Source organism: Pipistrellus hanaki, assembly GCF_964339955.1.
Source record: "Pipistrellus hanaki genome assembly, chromosome: 5".
Taxonomy (NCBI): domain Eukaryota; kingdom Metazoa; phylum Chordata; class Mammalia; order Chiroptera; family Vespertilionidae; genus Pipistrellus; species Pipistrellus hanaki.
Window position 1 is genome coordinate 20,523,120 of NC_140507.1, and position 12,763 is coordinate 20,535,882.

The 12,763-nt window shown below is 40.5% G+C and overlaps 2 protein-coding genes across 5 annotated transcripts in view; both read left to right on the top strand.

Annotated features, from left to right (window-relative positions):
* SPINK9 (serine peptidase inhibitor Kazal type 9) overlaps positions 1–12,763 on the top strand; it is a 33,886-nt gene that overhangs the window by 16,387 nt on the left and 4,736 nt on the right. For all 4 annotated transcript variants that reach the window (XM_084886087.1, XM_084886085.1, XM_084886086.1 and 1 more), the window contains one exon: positions 11,169–11,244. In XM_084886087.1, coding sequence (XP_084742213.1) covers positions 11,169–11,244 — 76 coding nt within the window. The remainder of the gene's footprint in view (positions 1–11,168; positions 11,245–12,763) is intronic.
* The window catches only part of LOC311623712 (ovomucoid-like), a 29,399-nt gene continuing 25,900 nt past the window's right edge, over positions 9,265–12,763 (top strand). The window contains exon 1 of the mRNA XM_084886084.1: positions 9,265–9,344. The gene's annotated coding sequence lies outside the window, so the exon portion shown is untranslated. The remainder of the gene's footprint in view (positions 9,345–12,763) is intronic.

Genomic DNA, 12,763 nt, shown 5'->3' on the forward strand with positions numbered 1-12,763 from the left:
GATCTTGAGCCGCAGGTGCTTGAAAAACAACCAATGCAAGGAGAGGCTTTCACTGAAGTTTTCTGATCTGCCTAAAATTGGACACACTCCCCCCCAACACACCACAGAAAGGGAGCTTAAATGTCATAGGTCCCCTTGATGGGAAAAGTGTCATCATCCAGCGAAGTCTGACTCCTGTCACAGGACAGGAGACTAGAAGTTGTCATCACACCCAAACTTTTTTACAAACTATTATATCTTTCCCCACATCTATTCATCTTTCCTAAAAATCATATACTCTCCTCCAAGAGACCTACATCTCCTGTCCCTTTCCCTAGGAAGAAGGTATTCTGGGTTCTAAGCCACTTTGGGGAGTTATTCATTTTTCCCTGGAATCTCCCACATATACACTAGGTACACATGTAAATGAACTTTTGTTCATTTATAGAGCAGAGTCACTGTGATCAGGAACACCTAGGCTGTTTCCTGGTTTGCTTTGTCCACCCCCCCGAACCACTCCTTGTGATGTTTCATGCTCCAGGGAGCAAGGACAGCCCTGGAGGTTATGTACTTGTATTTTTTATAGAGGGAGAGCACATGAGAATAGAGCCACAATTGATTTATTATGATTATTCATGTTGCCAACTGTAGATAAGAGGTTTTCTTGCATACTCTGGGAAACTGGAGGACGTGCTGCAAAAAGAAAATACATTTTTTAAAAGCAGACCAAGAACACCATACCCTTTGATTTGGTTGCTGTGCCCGGACCCTGACCCACTCCGGGAGTTTGCCTCAGGAATGCTGACCATCTCCCAGTCCCAGGAACTGGCTGAGCTGTTTGAAACATCATAGCAGATTAGCCACCTTGTTATCAGACTTCCAGCTCCTGAAGGCCGGACCACAGGCCCTACCCACCTCCTTTGCTGAGAGCAGAATTCCAGGGTGACCAACTGCTCTCCCCATACTACCAGCATCATTGGAATAAACACTCAGACATGACTCAACCCTGCCTTAGCTAAATTTGGCTCAAGTAGCGACAGGTGGCTTTGTACCCATTGTGTTCAGAATCAGTTTCTCCTGGTGGATCATAAGAACAAGAAGAACTTGCATACTATCTGATGACATTTGCAAATCAGATTACCTACCACATTCCAGATGATGTGATGAACTTCCTTGCTGAATTCAACATTAGTTCCAATCTTCGCCATCTCCTCTCCCTGCTGAAGTCACTCTTGCTTTTCGGAAGGTTTACTTGTTTTACCCTTCTAGGACATGATTTCTGATATTAGCCTGGGACACTCTGGCCCCATAACCAATCATCTTTGCAATACCCAAGCCTCCTCAAATCTCCACTTGTTTCCCTCCACTACGTCTCATCTTTGGCAAGCCTGAAAATTATTTGCCATTATCGGGAACATTTCTTTCTCCTAGACTTGAATATCTCCTTTTGCTGCAGTGTAGTCTCTTCCCAGCCTGAGTACCAAGGTGTGACATTTATAATTAGCCCTTTGATGTGACTGTACTCTCTTAATGTCCGACCCTTTAGTCTTCCCTCTTTCTTCCAAGCTGGGCAAAATCCAGTTTTCTATTTCCCTGGTCCAGAGATCGTTTGTGGAACAAGGAGAGAACAAATTCTGCACAATGGACTCTACAGTCCTGCTATAATCAGCTAAGCCCTCTAGATTCCTAAAGAAGCCTCTTAATGTCATGTTGCCTCCTATGCCACCCGTCTCCATATCACTTCTTTTTACTCATTTTTAAAAACTACCTGACCTCACTTCCTCTACCTCACTTTGAATGGAAAACTTCACCATTCTTTACAGAGCAGGGAAGCCTCAGGATGGATAGCCCCATTTTCTCCCCTTTGCCATATAATTCTGAAAATTAATTTCTCCATCTACCTGATTTTCTATTTTATCATCTCCATATCAATTTTCCTAGAGGTCTTCACATTCATCTATCTTTCTTTCTTTCTGCCCATACCTGGCTATATGGTTGACATTCCAATAACAATAATCCTATGAGGTTTATATCACTCTGAAACGTGGATAAAAAAATAAAGAAACCAATGCTAATAATTCATTTGCTGACACTAACTAACTAGTAACAAAGCTACTAAAGGACAGAGATGCGATTCAAAAACACGTTTAATTCTGAAGTCCATGTTCACGTATTTTCTCTACGTTTTCTCTCACTTTGGTCAACAATGTTCCCTTCCTTTAACATATTATCCACCAGTCTCAGATCAATACACCATGAATGTCTTTTGTGATACCTTATACCTTTCTTGGCCAGTGTCTTTGATTTTCCCCTCCTTTTCTCTCTTTCCAAAGCCAATACTTTTAATCTCTCTACAATGCTGCCTCATATATAATTAAATTGTTTGCTCTATGAAGGAATAGACCCCATCTATACCCAATTTTGACCTTGTAAATGTAGTGCATCACAATTTTTTAACCATTTGATAGTATACAAAAGGAAGAAATAAAGGAATCCATTCTTCCTATTTGTCTTCTTCTTCTTCTTCTTCTTCTTCTTCTTCTTCTTCTTCTTCTTCTTCTTCTTCTTCTTCTTTACTGTGCATATTCTTAAAAATGTGTTTTCACCAATTTCTTGGCTTGATTTTTTGTCTTTTTGAGATGCATTTTATTTCTGGACAGCTGGGAGAATAAGAATCATAAGAAAAACCTGAAGACCCTCTTAGCCACCTCCTGGCAACCCTGGCTATAGCTAGAGGAAGAGACTGGGGTCCCAGCTTGAAGGCAATTTTCATGGGTGGCTTCCTCTATGCTTCTATTGCTGCTGCTGCTGCTGCTGCTGCTGCTGCTGCTGCTGCTAAGGGTAGAGGGGGAGCCTGAGGGCCATGTTGGAGGCCTGGGATGAGGGTAGCAGTCTTTGAATCTAGACTGACTGGGGAAGTGGACATCCTTGCTTCTAGGCTGGCTGGGGGATTGGCAGGGTATTCAGAATTCTTATCTTTTGGTGGAATCTCTTGGCTTGAGGCAACACTGTAGTCAAGGGCATGGTAGGATATTGCCCTGATACTACTTTCCTTCCTCTTGGTTTTCATGCTAACTAGAATTATTAAATCTTCATGATATTATTATACTTTCTTTATGTTATTGACTCCTGGATCTCATGCTGGTTCTTCATTATTTCTGGTACCTGAGGGTCCAAGTCACCCCAGGGTGGCTCAATGTATGGCCTCAGTTCCTCCTCCTGGTCCATGTTGACCCATGGGTACTTTATTATATCTTCCAGGGTTGATCTTTAGCCAGGATAAATAGTAATTAATTTTTTAAAAAGTTGTTGACATTCTAGAGACATAAAAGATAGTTCACAGAAGTGCCCGCTCAGTATCCATTTCTTCTCTTGCCCAAAGATCAGCCTCACAAATAACTCCCGGTCTCTCCATAGAGAACTACTCCAGACTCCGTAGATCAATCTTCAGGCCATAATAGGGTTAGAACATCAATATTTCTGGGACCCTATAGGCAATGGATCCACAGAAGGTGCTCAGTTTCTAATCTGTAAATTCTGTACTTACGCCAAATGATACTTTGAATGCCATGTTACTCTCTCTGAGTATGCTCTATGGTGTCATATCCCTATGTACGATGTCTCTCTGTTGGCAGTACTGAACTGCTGATAGACTTGCTGAAACATGGTTCAGGCTTCCTTCTCAGTCATGCATCCACATTCCCCCACAGAATAAAAAAAGTGACCTCTCCATGAAGAGATACTATTATTCCTGGGTGGAAAACACCTCAAATTACTGTGATGTTTAAGTGATTCAAGCCTTTAAGACAATGAAATTCTCTTAAATCTTCAAAGGAGCCTTGAAAATTCATAATTTTCACAGCCACATCTATGCCAACCAAAATGTGCCAGGCCAACCTCACCTCTGCAAAGCATCCATTGCCCATGGAGTTCAGGAGGATTTAATAACAATGCTCCTCATTGGCAGGGATGGCTGCAGTCATTACACATGATGTAATGACTCTGTGACTGTAGCTCAGTCACTCTGAACTGTAGCTGCAAGTAAGTTATCATCATCTTAGAAACTTAAAAAACACACACCAGTTACTAGGATCTTTTAGAGCAAATGGTATTGCAACCTTGGGGAAGGCACATGGGCACAAGTAATTTTAAAAGTTCTCCAGGTGATTCTAATACGTATTTTCCGGCGTATAAGACGACCCCCCCAATTTATAGTTAAAACGTAGGTTTCGGCCTATATTCGCTGCATAAGACTACGTCCCACTTCAAAGAAAAAACTTACTTTGTTGTCAAGATCTGCAGGTAATTTTTGTGCAATTTTAGTCTTTTGCCTCCGATTTTCGGTTGACTTTTTTTCGTTTCAAACATCGTCTGATTCGCCGGTATATATTCTATGCTCTCAACCTACAGGAGTTACAGACATATTTGCAAATTATAGTTTCTGAAATTCTTTTTCTGCCTTATCTCTTGATCCTACACAGCTCCCTTGCTTAGCAAGACTTCATGTCTTACTTATCTTAGGATCTATAAACATACACATTATTTTCTCCTCTCCCCATTCGTTATACCCATCAGATGAAATTGTCCTCTAAACTTCCTGCTGTAGGAATGGCTTTGATGACCTTTGTGTGTGGCAAAATCTCAGTCACTGCCAGGACATTTGTCCCTCTGTGTCTTATCTCTCCTGACATTTGTCTTCCTTTAAAATACACTGCTCAACAGAGAGGAGCTGGCTGAGGCTGCACCAGTAAATAAGACATCCACAGACTCCCTCTCTATTGTGTCTTCTCGAGGTAGGTAACTTGGGGCACACGTTATTGTGATTTTTTTGTATAGTATTGCTGTCAAAACTGCTGCAGCTCTGATTCTTAAAGGAATAATTGTTCCTGGATCTCTGAAGGATAGATTGAGCATTCAAAATGGCATATATTCTTAATTGCTCCAGGAGATAGCTCGCTTGAGCTTTTTTCTATATGAATTGTTTAACATGTTTACTTTTAATTGATTTGGGTGCAGTCTTCCCTAATGAAAAGCAAAGGGGTTCAGCCCTGCCCAGTATAACTCAGTGGTTGAAGTGTCACTTCTCCACTATCATTCCCTGTAAAAGGGTCTCAGGTTCAATTCCTGGTCAAGGACATGTACCTGGGTTGCAGGTTCTATCCAGCTCTTGTGCAGGAGGCAACCGATAAATGTGTCTTTCACAGATGTCTTTTTCTCTCTCACTTTCTCTCACTCTTCCTCCCTCCTTCCTACCCGCCCTCTCATCCTCTTTCCTGGCCTCCATCTCTTTCACTCTCACTGAAAGTCAATGGAAAAATTATTTTTGGGTGAGAATGAGAGAGAGAGAGAGAGAGAGAGAGAGAGAGAGAGAGAGAGAGAGAGAGAGAGAGAGAGAGAGAGAGAGGGAGAAAGTGAAGGAGTTTAACAACTCAGGTGTTATAGCTGTTCTTAGTCAAGTTGGAAGATCCAGAAAGTGGCCTTCCTTCATTGAATTCTTTATGGGGCTGGTTAAATATTCTGGGTTCTTTACAGCTTTCTAAGTAGATGAAATGGCTAACTTCTCATTGAATATCAAAGCCACATTTTTAAAAAAATCATGTTGGCATTTCCATTTTCTCTTGGTGAGTACAGTTTCCAATCCTGGATAGAGTATTTCTCATATCCTAAAAAATGCAGGCAATATTTGGTGTCATCTAGGAACAAAATTCATTGTTCCATATGGTTTAGAATCCTTGAATCAGTAAATCAAATAGAGAACAATGTACATGCCTCTTTAAGATAACATTAATGGATTTAAAACAATCCCTATATTGCAAAAGGTAAGAAACTGTATCATGGATCTGAATGGCCCCTGGATAATGGGGAAGGGAAATACATCCTGTTTCCAGCCTACAGAGCTTAAGTATTTGAAGTATCCTCATCAGTTTTGGAGGTCATATTTTCCAATGGAATTTTCTAGAATAATCTCTTTCTGTTCTAATACTTTCAGTTATCAGTTCCAACATCAAAGCCTTATGTTAGTCAAACCCTCTTTGATAACTCTAGGGGCAACTCATCAGTCTTGAAATTGAGAGTTGTTCATTGTGAGGCAACTACATGGACATTGGAAAAGCATTGAAATAATGTCTCAATTATTTCCCTTTATATTCGAATGATGTTAGCAAGTTATTGTCTTGCTTGCTCTTCAGTTTTTTTATCTAAAAATATCAGTAACATAATGATATCTTCAAATAAAGGTTTGGTTGGATTTAAATAATATAATGCTTTTTGAACAAAGTTAGATATACTGGTTTCTCTGTAGAAATCAGCATTGTACACAGTTTTAGCAAATGGACTTTTCTATCCACAGTCAATGCCAAAGAAGGCTCACTCATGCCATGTTGTGTCCTCATTAAAAGAACTGCACCCATGTCTTCTCACAACAAATGTGAAAATATTATTGAAGATACCAAGTTATTTAAAGTCTTTTATATGTGCAGGGACTAAATCAGCTAAATGCTTTGATTTTTATGATGTGGGTAGACTACCTCTCACTTATTAGGAAGTGGAAAACATCACAATCTTATAAATTATTATAAAATGAATTGTTATATGGAAAAATTCTTGCAATAATAATGGTGTTACAAAGTAAAATCCTAAATTATTACCCTCTCCAGAGAAAATATAGAAATTCCAGCAACCCAGAAGCATACATATTCATGCCTATATTATTCATTCTTAATTAGAAGTATAGTACTATACCGTGTGGAAGTATAAGAGATATTTCAACCTTTCATATTCCAGCGTATAAATGTTTCCAACTTTTTCAATTATAGATTATGCATCAGAAAATAAATAACCTTGTGCATGTGTAATTTTATTAACAATTACTTTGAATAATAATTTTTGGTTCACAGCAAAATTGAGAGAAAAGTACAGATATTTCCTATATACCCTATTCCCCCCTGCACCTACACATGCATAGCCTCGTCATTTCAACACCGACATCAGAGTGGTATATTTGTTAAGAATGATGCAAACACATTGACACTTCATACTCACACAAAGTCTTTAGTTTACTGTTGGTGTTGTATGGCCCATAGTTTAACAAATATATAATTAGATACATTCATTCATCATTAGGGTATTATCTATTTTTACTGCCCTAAAATTCCTGTGTGTTCCACTTATTCATCACTCCACCTTCCTACCGCTGACAACTACTGATCTTTTTACTGTTATCGTAGTTTTCCCTTTTCCATAATATCAAATAGTTGGATTTATACAGTAGGAAGCCTTTTCAGATTGGCTTCATTCACTTAGTAACATACATTAAAGTTCCTCCAGGTCTTTTCATGGCTTGATAGCTTTTTTTGTTTGTGTTTTTCTTTTTCTTTTAGGTCTGAATAACAGTTCATCAATTGGGTATACCAAAGTTTATTAATCCATTCACCTAAAGATGGACATATTGATTACTCCCATGTTTTGGCAATTATGAATAAAGTTTTTCTAAACATCAGTGTGAAGGCTTTTCCTGCCATAAGATTTCAACTCTTTTAGATAAATAGAAGAGAGCCTAATCTAGTAATTACTGGATTGCATGGTAAATAAGTTTAGTTTTGTAATAACCTGCCAAACTCTTTTATAAATGGTTGTTCTATTATGCATTTCCACCAACAGTGAAAGAGAGTTTCCGTTGCTCCATATCCTTGCAAACATTTGGTATTGTCATTGTTCTGGAATTTGTGCATTCTAAATAGGTGTGTGGTGCATTTCACTTTTACAATTTCATTTCCTTGTGGATGTTTCAGTGGAGAATATTTGCTTATTTGACATCTTTATAATTCTTCCTCAGAGGTACCTGTTAAAGTCTTTGGCCCATTTTTAAACCCTGTATTTGTTCCTGTATTTCTGAATTTTAAGACTTCTTTGTATATTTTAGATAACAGTCCTTTAACTGATGTCTCTTTTGAAAATATTTTCTTCCAGTCTATGGCTTGTCTTCTCATCCTCTGATTATCATCTTTCACACTACAGGAGTTTTTAATTAAGTCTGGCTTATCAGTTATTTCTTCCATGAATCATGCCTTTGGCATTGTATTTTAACAATATTCACTATTTCCAAAGTCATTTATTTAAGTTTCTCCCATCTTACCTCCTACTAGTTTTATAGTTTGCATTTTACATTTAGGCCTGTGATTCATATTTGTGTTACTTTCTGTGATGGGTATAAAGTCTATGTTTACATTTATTTTATTGAATGTGGATATCCAGTGGTTCAGGCACTAATTTTGAGACATTATCTTTGCTTCATTGTATTTCCCTTGCTCATTTTTCAAAACACAGTTGGCTACATTTATAGGGGTCCATTTCTGGAATCTCTGTTCTACTCCATTAATCAACTTATCTCTTCTTTTGCCAATAACACACTGTCTTGATTATTGAGTTTGTTATACTAAGTCTTGAAGGTGAGTAGCATCAATTCTCCAATTCTGTTCTTCTCCATCAATACACTTTGGTATTCTGTGTATGTGTTTTTTTGTTTGTTTGTTTTTTTGTTTTTGATTTTGCTTTTCCATATAAACTTTAGAAATGGCTTAATAGCAACCACACAATAACTTGCTGGGATTTTGATTGGGACTGTATTGAATCTATAGATCAACTTGGGAGTAACTGACATCTTGACAATAGGGATTCTTCCTATTTATGAACATGAAACATCCATCCATTTATGAGTCCTCAGGCTAATTAACATAAAATTCATTCCTCATATATCAGCATATTTAGTTTGAACTAATTTTCTCAGCCTGACTATATAGACCCTATTTTAAGTCAGCTGGGCTATATTAACTAGATCTTGTTTTCTTCACTTATTCTTCAGATCAAATGATTCCATTTAAAATTTAGGGCATTGTACCTTGTAGTCTCAATTTCACCTCTGAGTCTTTTTTCCTTCTTGGTCTTAGTATTTGCATGTTGTATTCCAGCCCAGATTCAAAGCTGGCTGCCTGATATTCATCTGGGAGCTTTTCAAATATTCTTGGTGGTGAAATTGTACTATAGCTTTAGATGTTCCCATTGGGGGAAATTGGTTAAGAGAAACATGATAACTCTCTGTACTATTACTTACAGCTTTATGAGACTCTCCACTTATCTCAAAATAAAATGTTTAATAAACCATATATCCAAGTCAGTCAAATGTGCCCCTGGTGTTTCAAATTACTAAAGGCTTACGTATGGATGTAACTACAGTTTCAAACAATTATTCTCTTGGAGGAGAAACCAAGATGGCAGCGTGGGTGAGCAGCTGGTTTGCTGCTCCCACAACAATTTGAGGACTGAAACCAATATGAAGGACATCTGTCATCCGGGAACACAGGAAGGAGGTACTGGGTAGTTAGTGGTCAACAGTTAAGATGATGGTGGGAGCGATGGGGGACCGATGGGGCTCTTAGATTGTGACCAGCTGGAGAAATGGAAGAATGGCAGGCCCGGAGCAGCCAGGCCTGGAGCAGCAGCAGCCAGTGCCGGAGCAGCCAGGGTTGGAGCAGCCAGGCCCGAAGCAGCCAGGCCCGGAACAGTCAGGCCCGAAGCAGCCAGGCCCAGAGCAGCCAGGCCCAGAGCAGCAGCAGCCAAGTCTGGAGCAGCAGCAGCCAGGTCTATAGCAGCCAGGCTCAGAGCAGCCAGGCCTGGAGCATCCAGGCCCAACGCAGTCAGGCACAGAGCAGCCATGCCCAGAACCGCAGCAGCCAGGCTCGGAGCAGCAGCAGCCAGGCCCAGAGCAGCCAGGCACGGAGTGTTGTGGGGTCGAACCCTGGTTTCAAAAAGAAAGGAAAGAAGGAGCAATGAAGCCAATTCGGGTACCAGAGTTTTATGTTCGTCATCAAAATGGACTCAGAGAAGCTCCAGTGTCCCTTCACCCTAAAGGATGGAGAGTTGCCCAGATGACATGTGAGAGTGGGAGAAGAAAACTGAAGACTATGCAAGGGACTAAGGTACCAAAATGGAGTCATCTGAAGAAATTAAAGAGTGAAGTGGAAGCTACTTCTTTAATCATGTTCCTGCTCATGCTAGCATCTGTTAGCTTCCAGTCTTCTGCAAAGTCTTGTGCAACAAGTCCAAGGACTCTGAGTAAATCCACACCAGCAACAAAAGAGACTCATTTAGTAGCTAAAAATATTAATATGTCCATAATTCTGATTTCTCATTTTGTTGTTTTGCATTGTTGTTATTATTTAATAGCCAGAGTTTTATTCTTGACATTTTTTCATGGTGCAAGGGACTGGTGTCCATGTTGATGAAAATACCTTGGCAGCTGTGGTGAATGGCAGTGGCTGCATCAGCAATGGATGGGGTTGGCGCCTTCCCCTGATCAGTCCGATTACTTCCCCCAAATGGAGTCCAGATTGCGGCGTAGATCCACTCTCAGCAGGGAACAGGACTAAGCCATCAGTAGGTCATCCTCCAAGGTATCCCAGTATGTGAGAGTGGGCAGGCTGGGCTGAAGGACCCTTCCCCAATGTATGAATCTAAAGCACCGGACCCCTAGTTGAGAAATGTTTCAGTAGTATCTCTCACAAGTTGTTTTACAGAATCTAGGCAGAACACAGAATACCTCTCCCTTATGTTACTATGAGCAATCTATTCTAACCCCATCAAGCTCCTCAACAGCAAGCCAATACAGGAGACTCCTCAGCTGGGTGTAGGTGGTTGACAAAGAAAGAGGAACAAAATAGGCAGAGTCTCTAGAGCTAGAGGCCTCAGGCTCCACTGCCTCCGGTTTCAGGGAGGTTGGGTGGGGAATCTAAGAGTTTGCCAGGGTGTGCAGCATTGCTGTGAGGCCTTCTCTCCAGTAATGTCCTTCCTGAAATGTTTCTATATTCTGAGGAAATGGAGAATCTAGTGTGCATACTTCCTGAAAGCATGTCAGGCTTCTGTGGGCTGAGCCAGGGTTTGGGAATGAACAGCTCCTTCTTAAGTGTGCCTAGAATGTGTCCTGGTGTTTCTCTAAGGTGTCTACAATGCCTTCTGTTCCCAGGTGTGTCTCCTTGGTCCTGTGAGGTTGGGCAAAGAAAAAAGGGAAAAGTACCTTATAATTAGGAATCTAAGGTAGTAGCAGGTCCTTTGCCTGTAAGAAACTTTCCTTTAGAAAGAGGAAATTTGTCTCTGTGTCAGGTGTTTTAAACATTTCTTTTGCGTTTCTTCTACAGATTTACAAAATGTCCCTTTTCTCATCATGGAACAAAGTTATTTTCATCACTGCCTTGGCATTTCCTCTTTATTCTGGTGAGTACAGTTTCAGTTCTGTATGAAGCAATTCACACATCCTAGAAAATGCAAAAGACATCTATTATCTAGAAATGGAGCAGCTTCTTTCATTGGGTTTGTAACACTTATACTGGCAAAATGAAAGCAGGTATGTTACAATCCCCCTTTTCAGATTATACCTATGAATTATTTCTCCTCCTTCCCACCTTAGAGAGATGGAGGTAGAGAGGTTAGAATGAGCAGTAGAACTTAGCTTTTTTTTTCTTCCATTTATGACTAAAGTTATTTACCTAATTATTATTTTGGAGGTCAGATTGCATGTTTGCTAAATGCACATTGGGTGGGGAGGTGGTAATAATGTCTTCTAGATCAGATAATCCTAAACAATCTCATTTGTTTGCCAGTTCTCATTCCTGTAAAGTCAAAATTTTGTATAAGGGGAGAACTCATTCAAATTTTATCTTCCTCTAGTGTAATGAAGTAGCTGTGAGGTGTTGAATTTGCCCGGCTATTAGAACTGAGTGCTAATTCATGAAGTAATAATTTCTTCATGTTAGGCTACCTTATGCTAGGCATATTTAGTGGCATTGTCTTCTCTGACTAGGATGTCTCATTTATTTAAAAAATGAATAAAAAGGAATAGGGAGAAACCAAGATGGCAGCATAGGTAAAAACCTAAATTGCTCCCTCACACAACAATTTTAAAACTACAACTAAAAGACAAAACGGACTTCATCCAAAACCACGGGAAAGTGGAAATCGTTGTGCTGAGTGGAAATTCTACAACTGGAAGGAAGTAGAAAAGCTCACGAGAATCAGAGGATCTGAAAAAGGCTGAGGTATGGAGACACATGTGCAGAGAGGAAGGGCATCTGAGTGCCTGGCTGGCTTTCTCTGGCGGTAGGGAGAAGGAAGCTCCTGACTGCACTGAACCCCAGTTCCGACTGTACCCCACTTCTGGGCAAGACCTTGGAAAGCCATACAGGGGGTGTCTGGATTGAAAGGAAGAGAGAGAGAGCACGTGGAAACTTGGGAAAGCCATGGAAGGTAAGGGTCTGGAAGGCTGTGTGCAGAGAGGACTGACTGCTGAGGGTGCTGCTGGCTTTCTCTAGCAGAAGGGAGTCAGAAGCTCAAGACTGCACTGATCCCCAGATCCAGAGGAGATTCTGTGGAGCCAGACTAGAAATGGGGGTGTGGGGAGGGGCTCGGGAATCTGGACTGTTAGGAAGAGAGCACATGGAAACTCAGGGGGCCATGAAAGACAGAGGTCTAAGGACACATGTATGAGTGCAGGCAGAAAGGACTGACTGCTGAGTGCACTGCTGGCTTTTTGTAGTGGGAGAGAAACAGAAGCTCCTGATTGCACTGAACCCCAGTTCTGGGCATGAATCTGGGAATCCAGATTCATTGGGGGAGAAAATGGAATGTGTGGCAGAGGGCAAAACTAGGAGGTGGCTTTCCCTCAGAGGTACTTATAGCAATTACTGAGGGACACTTAGATCCAGGGGCCTCATAGGGCAGGGCTGACTGACGGGAA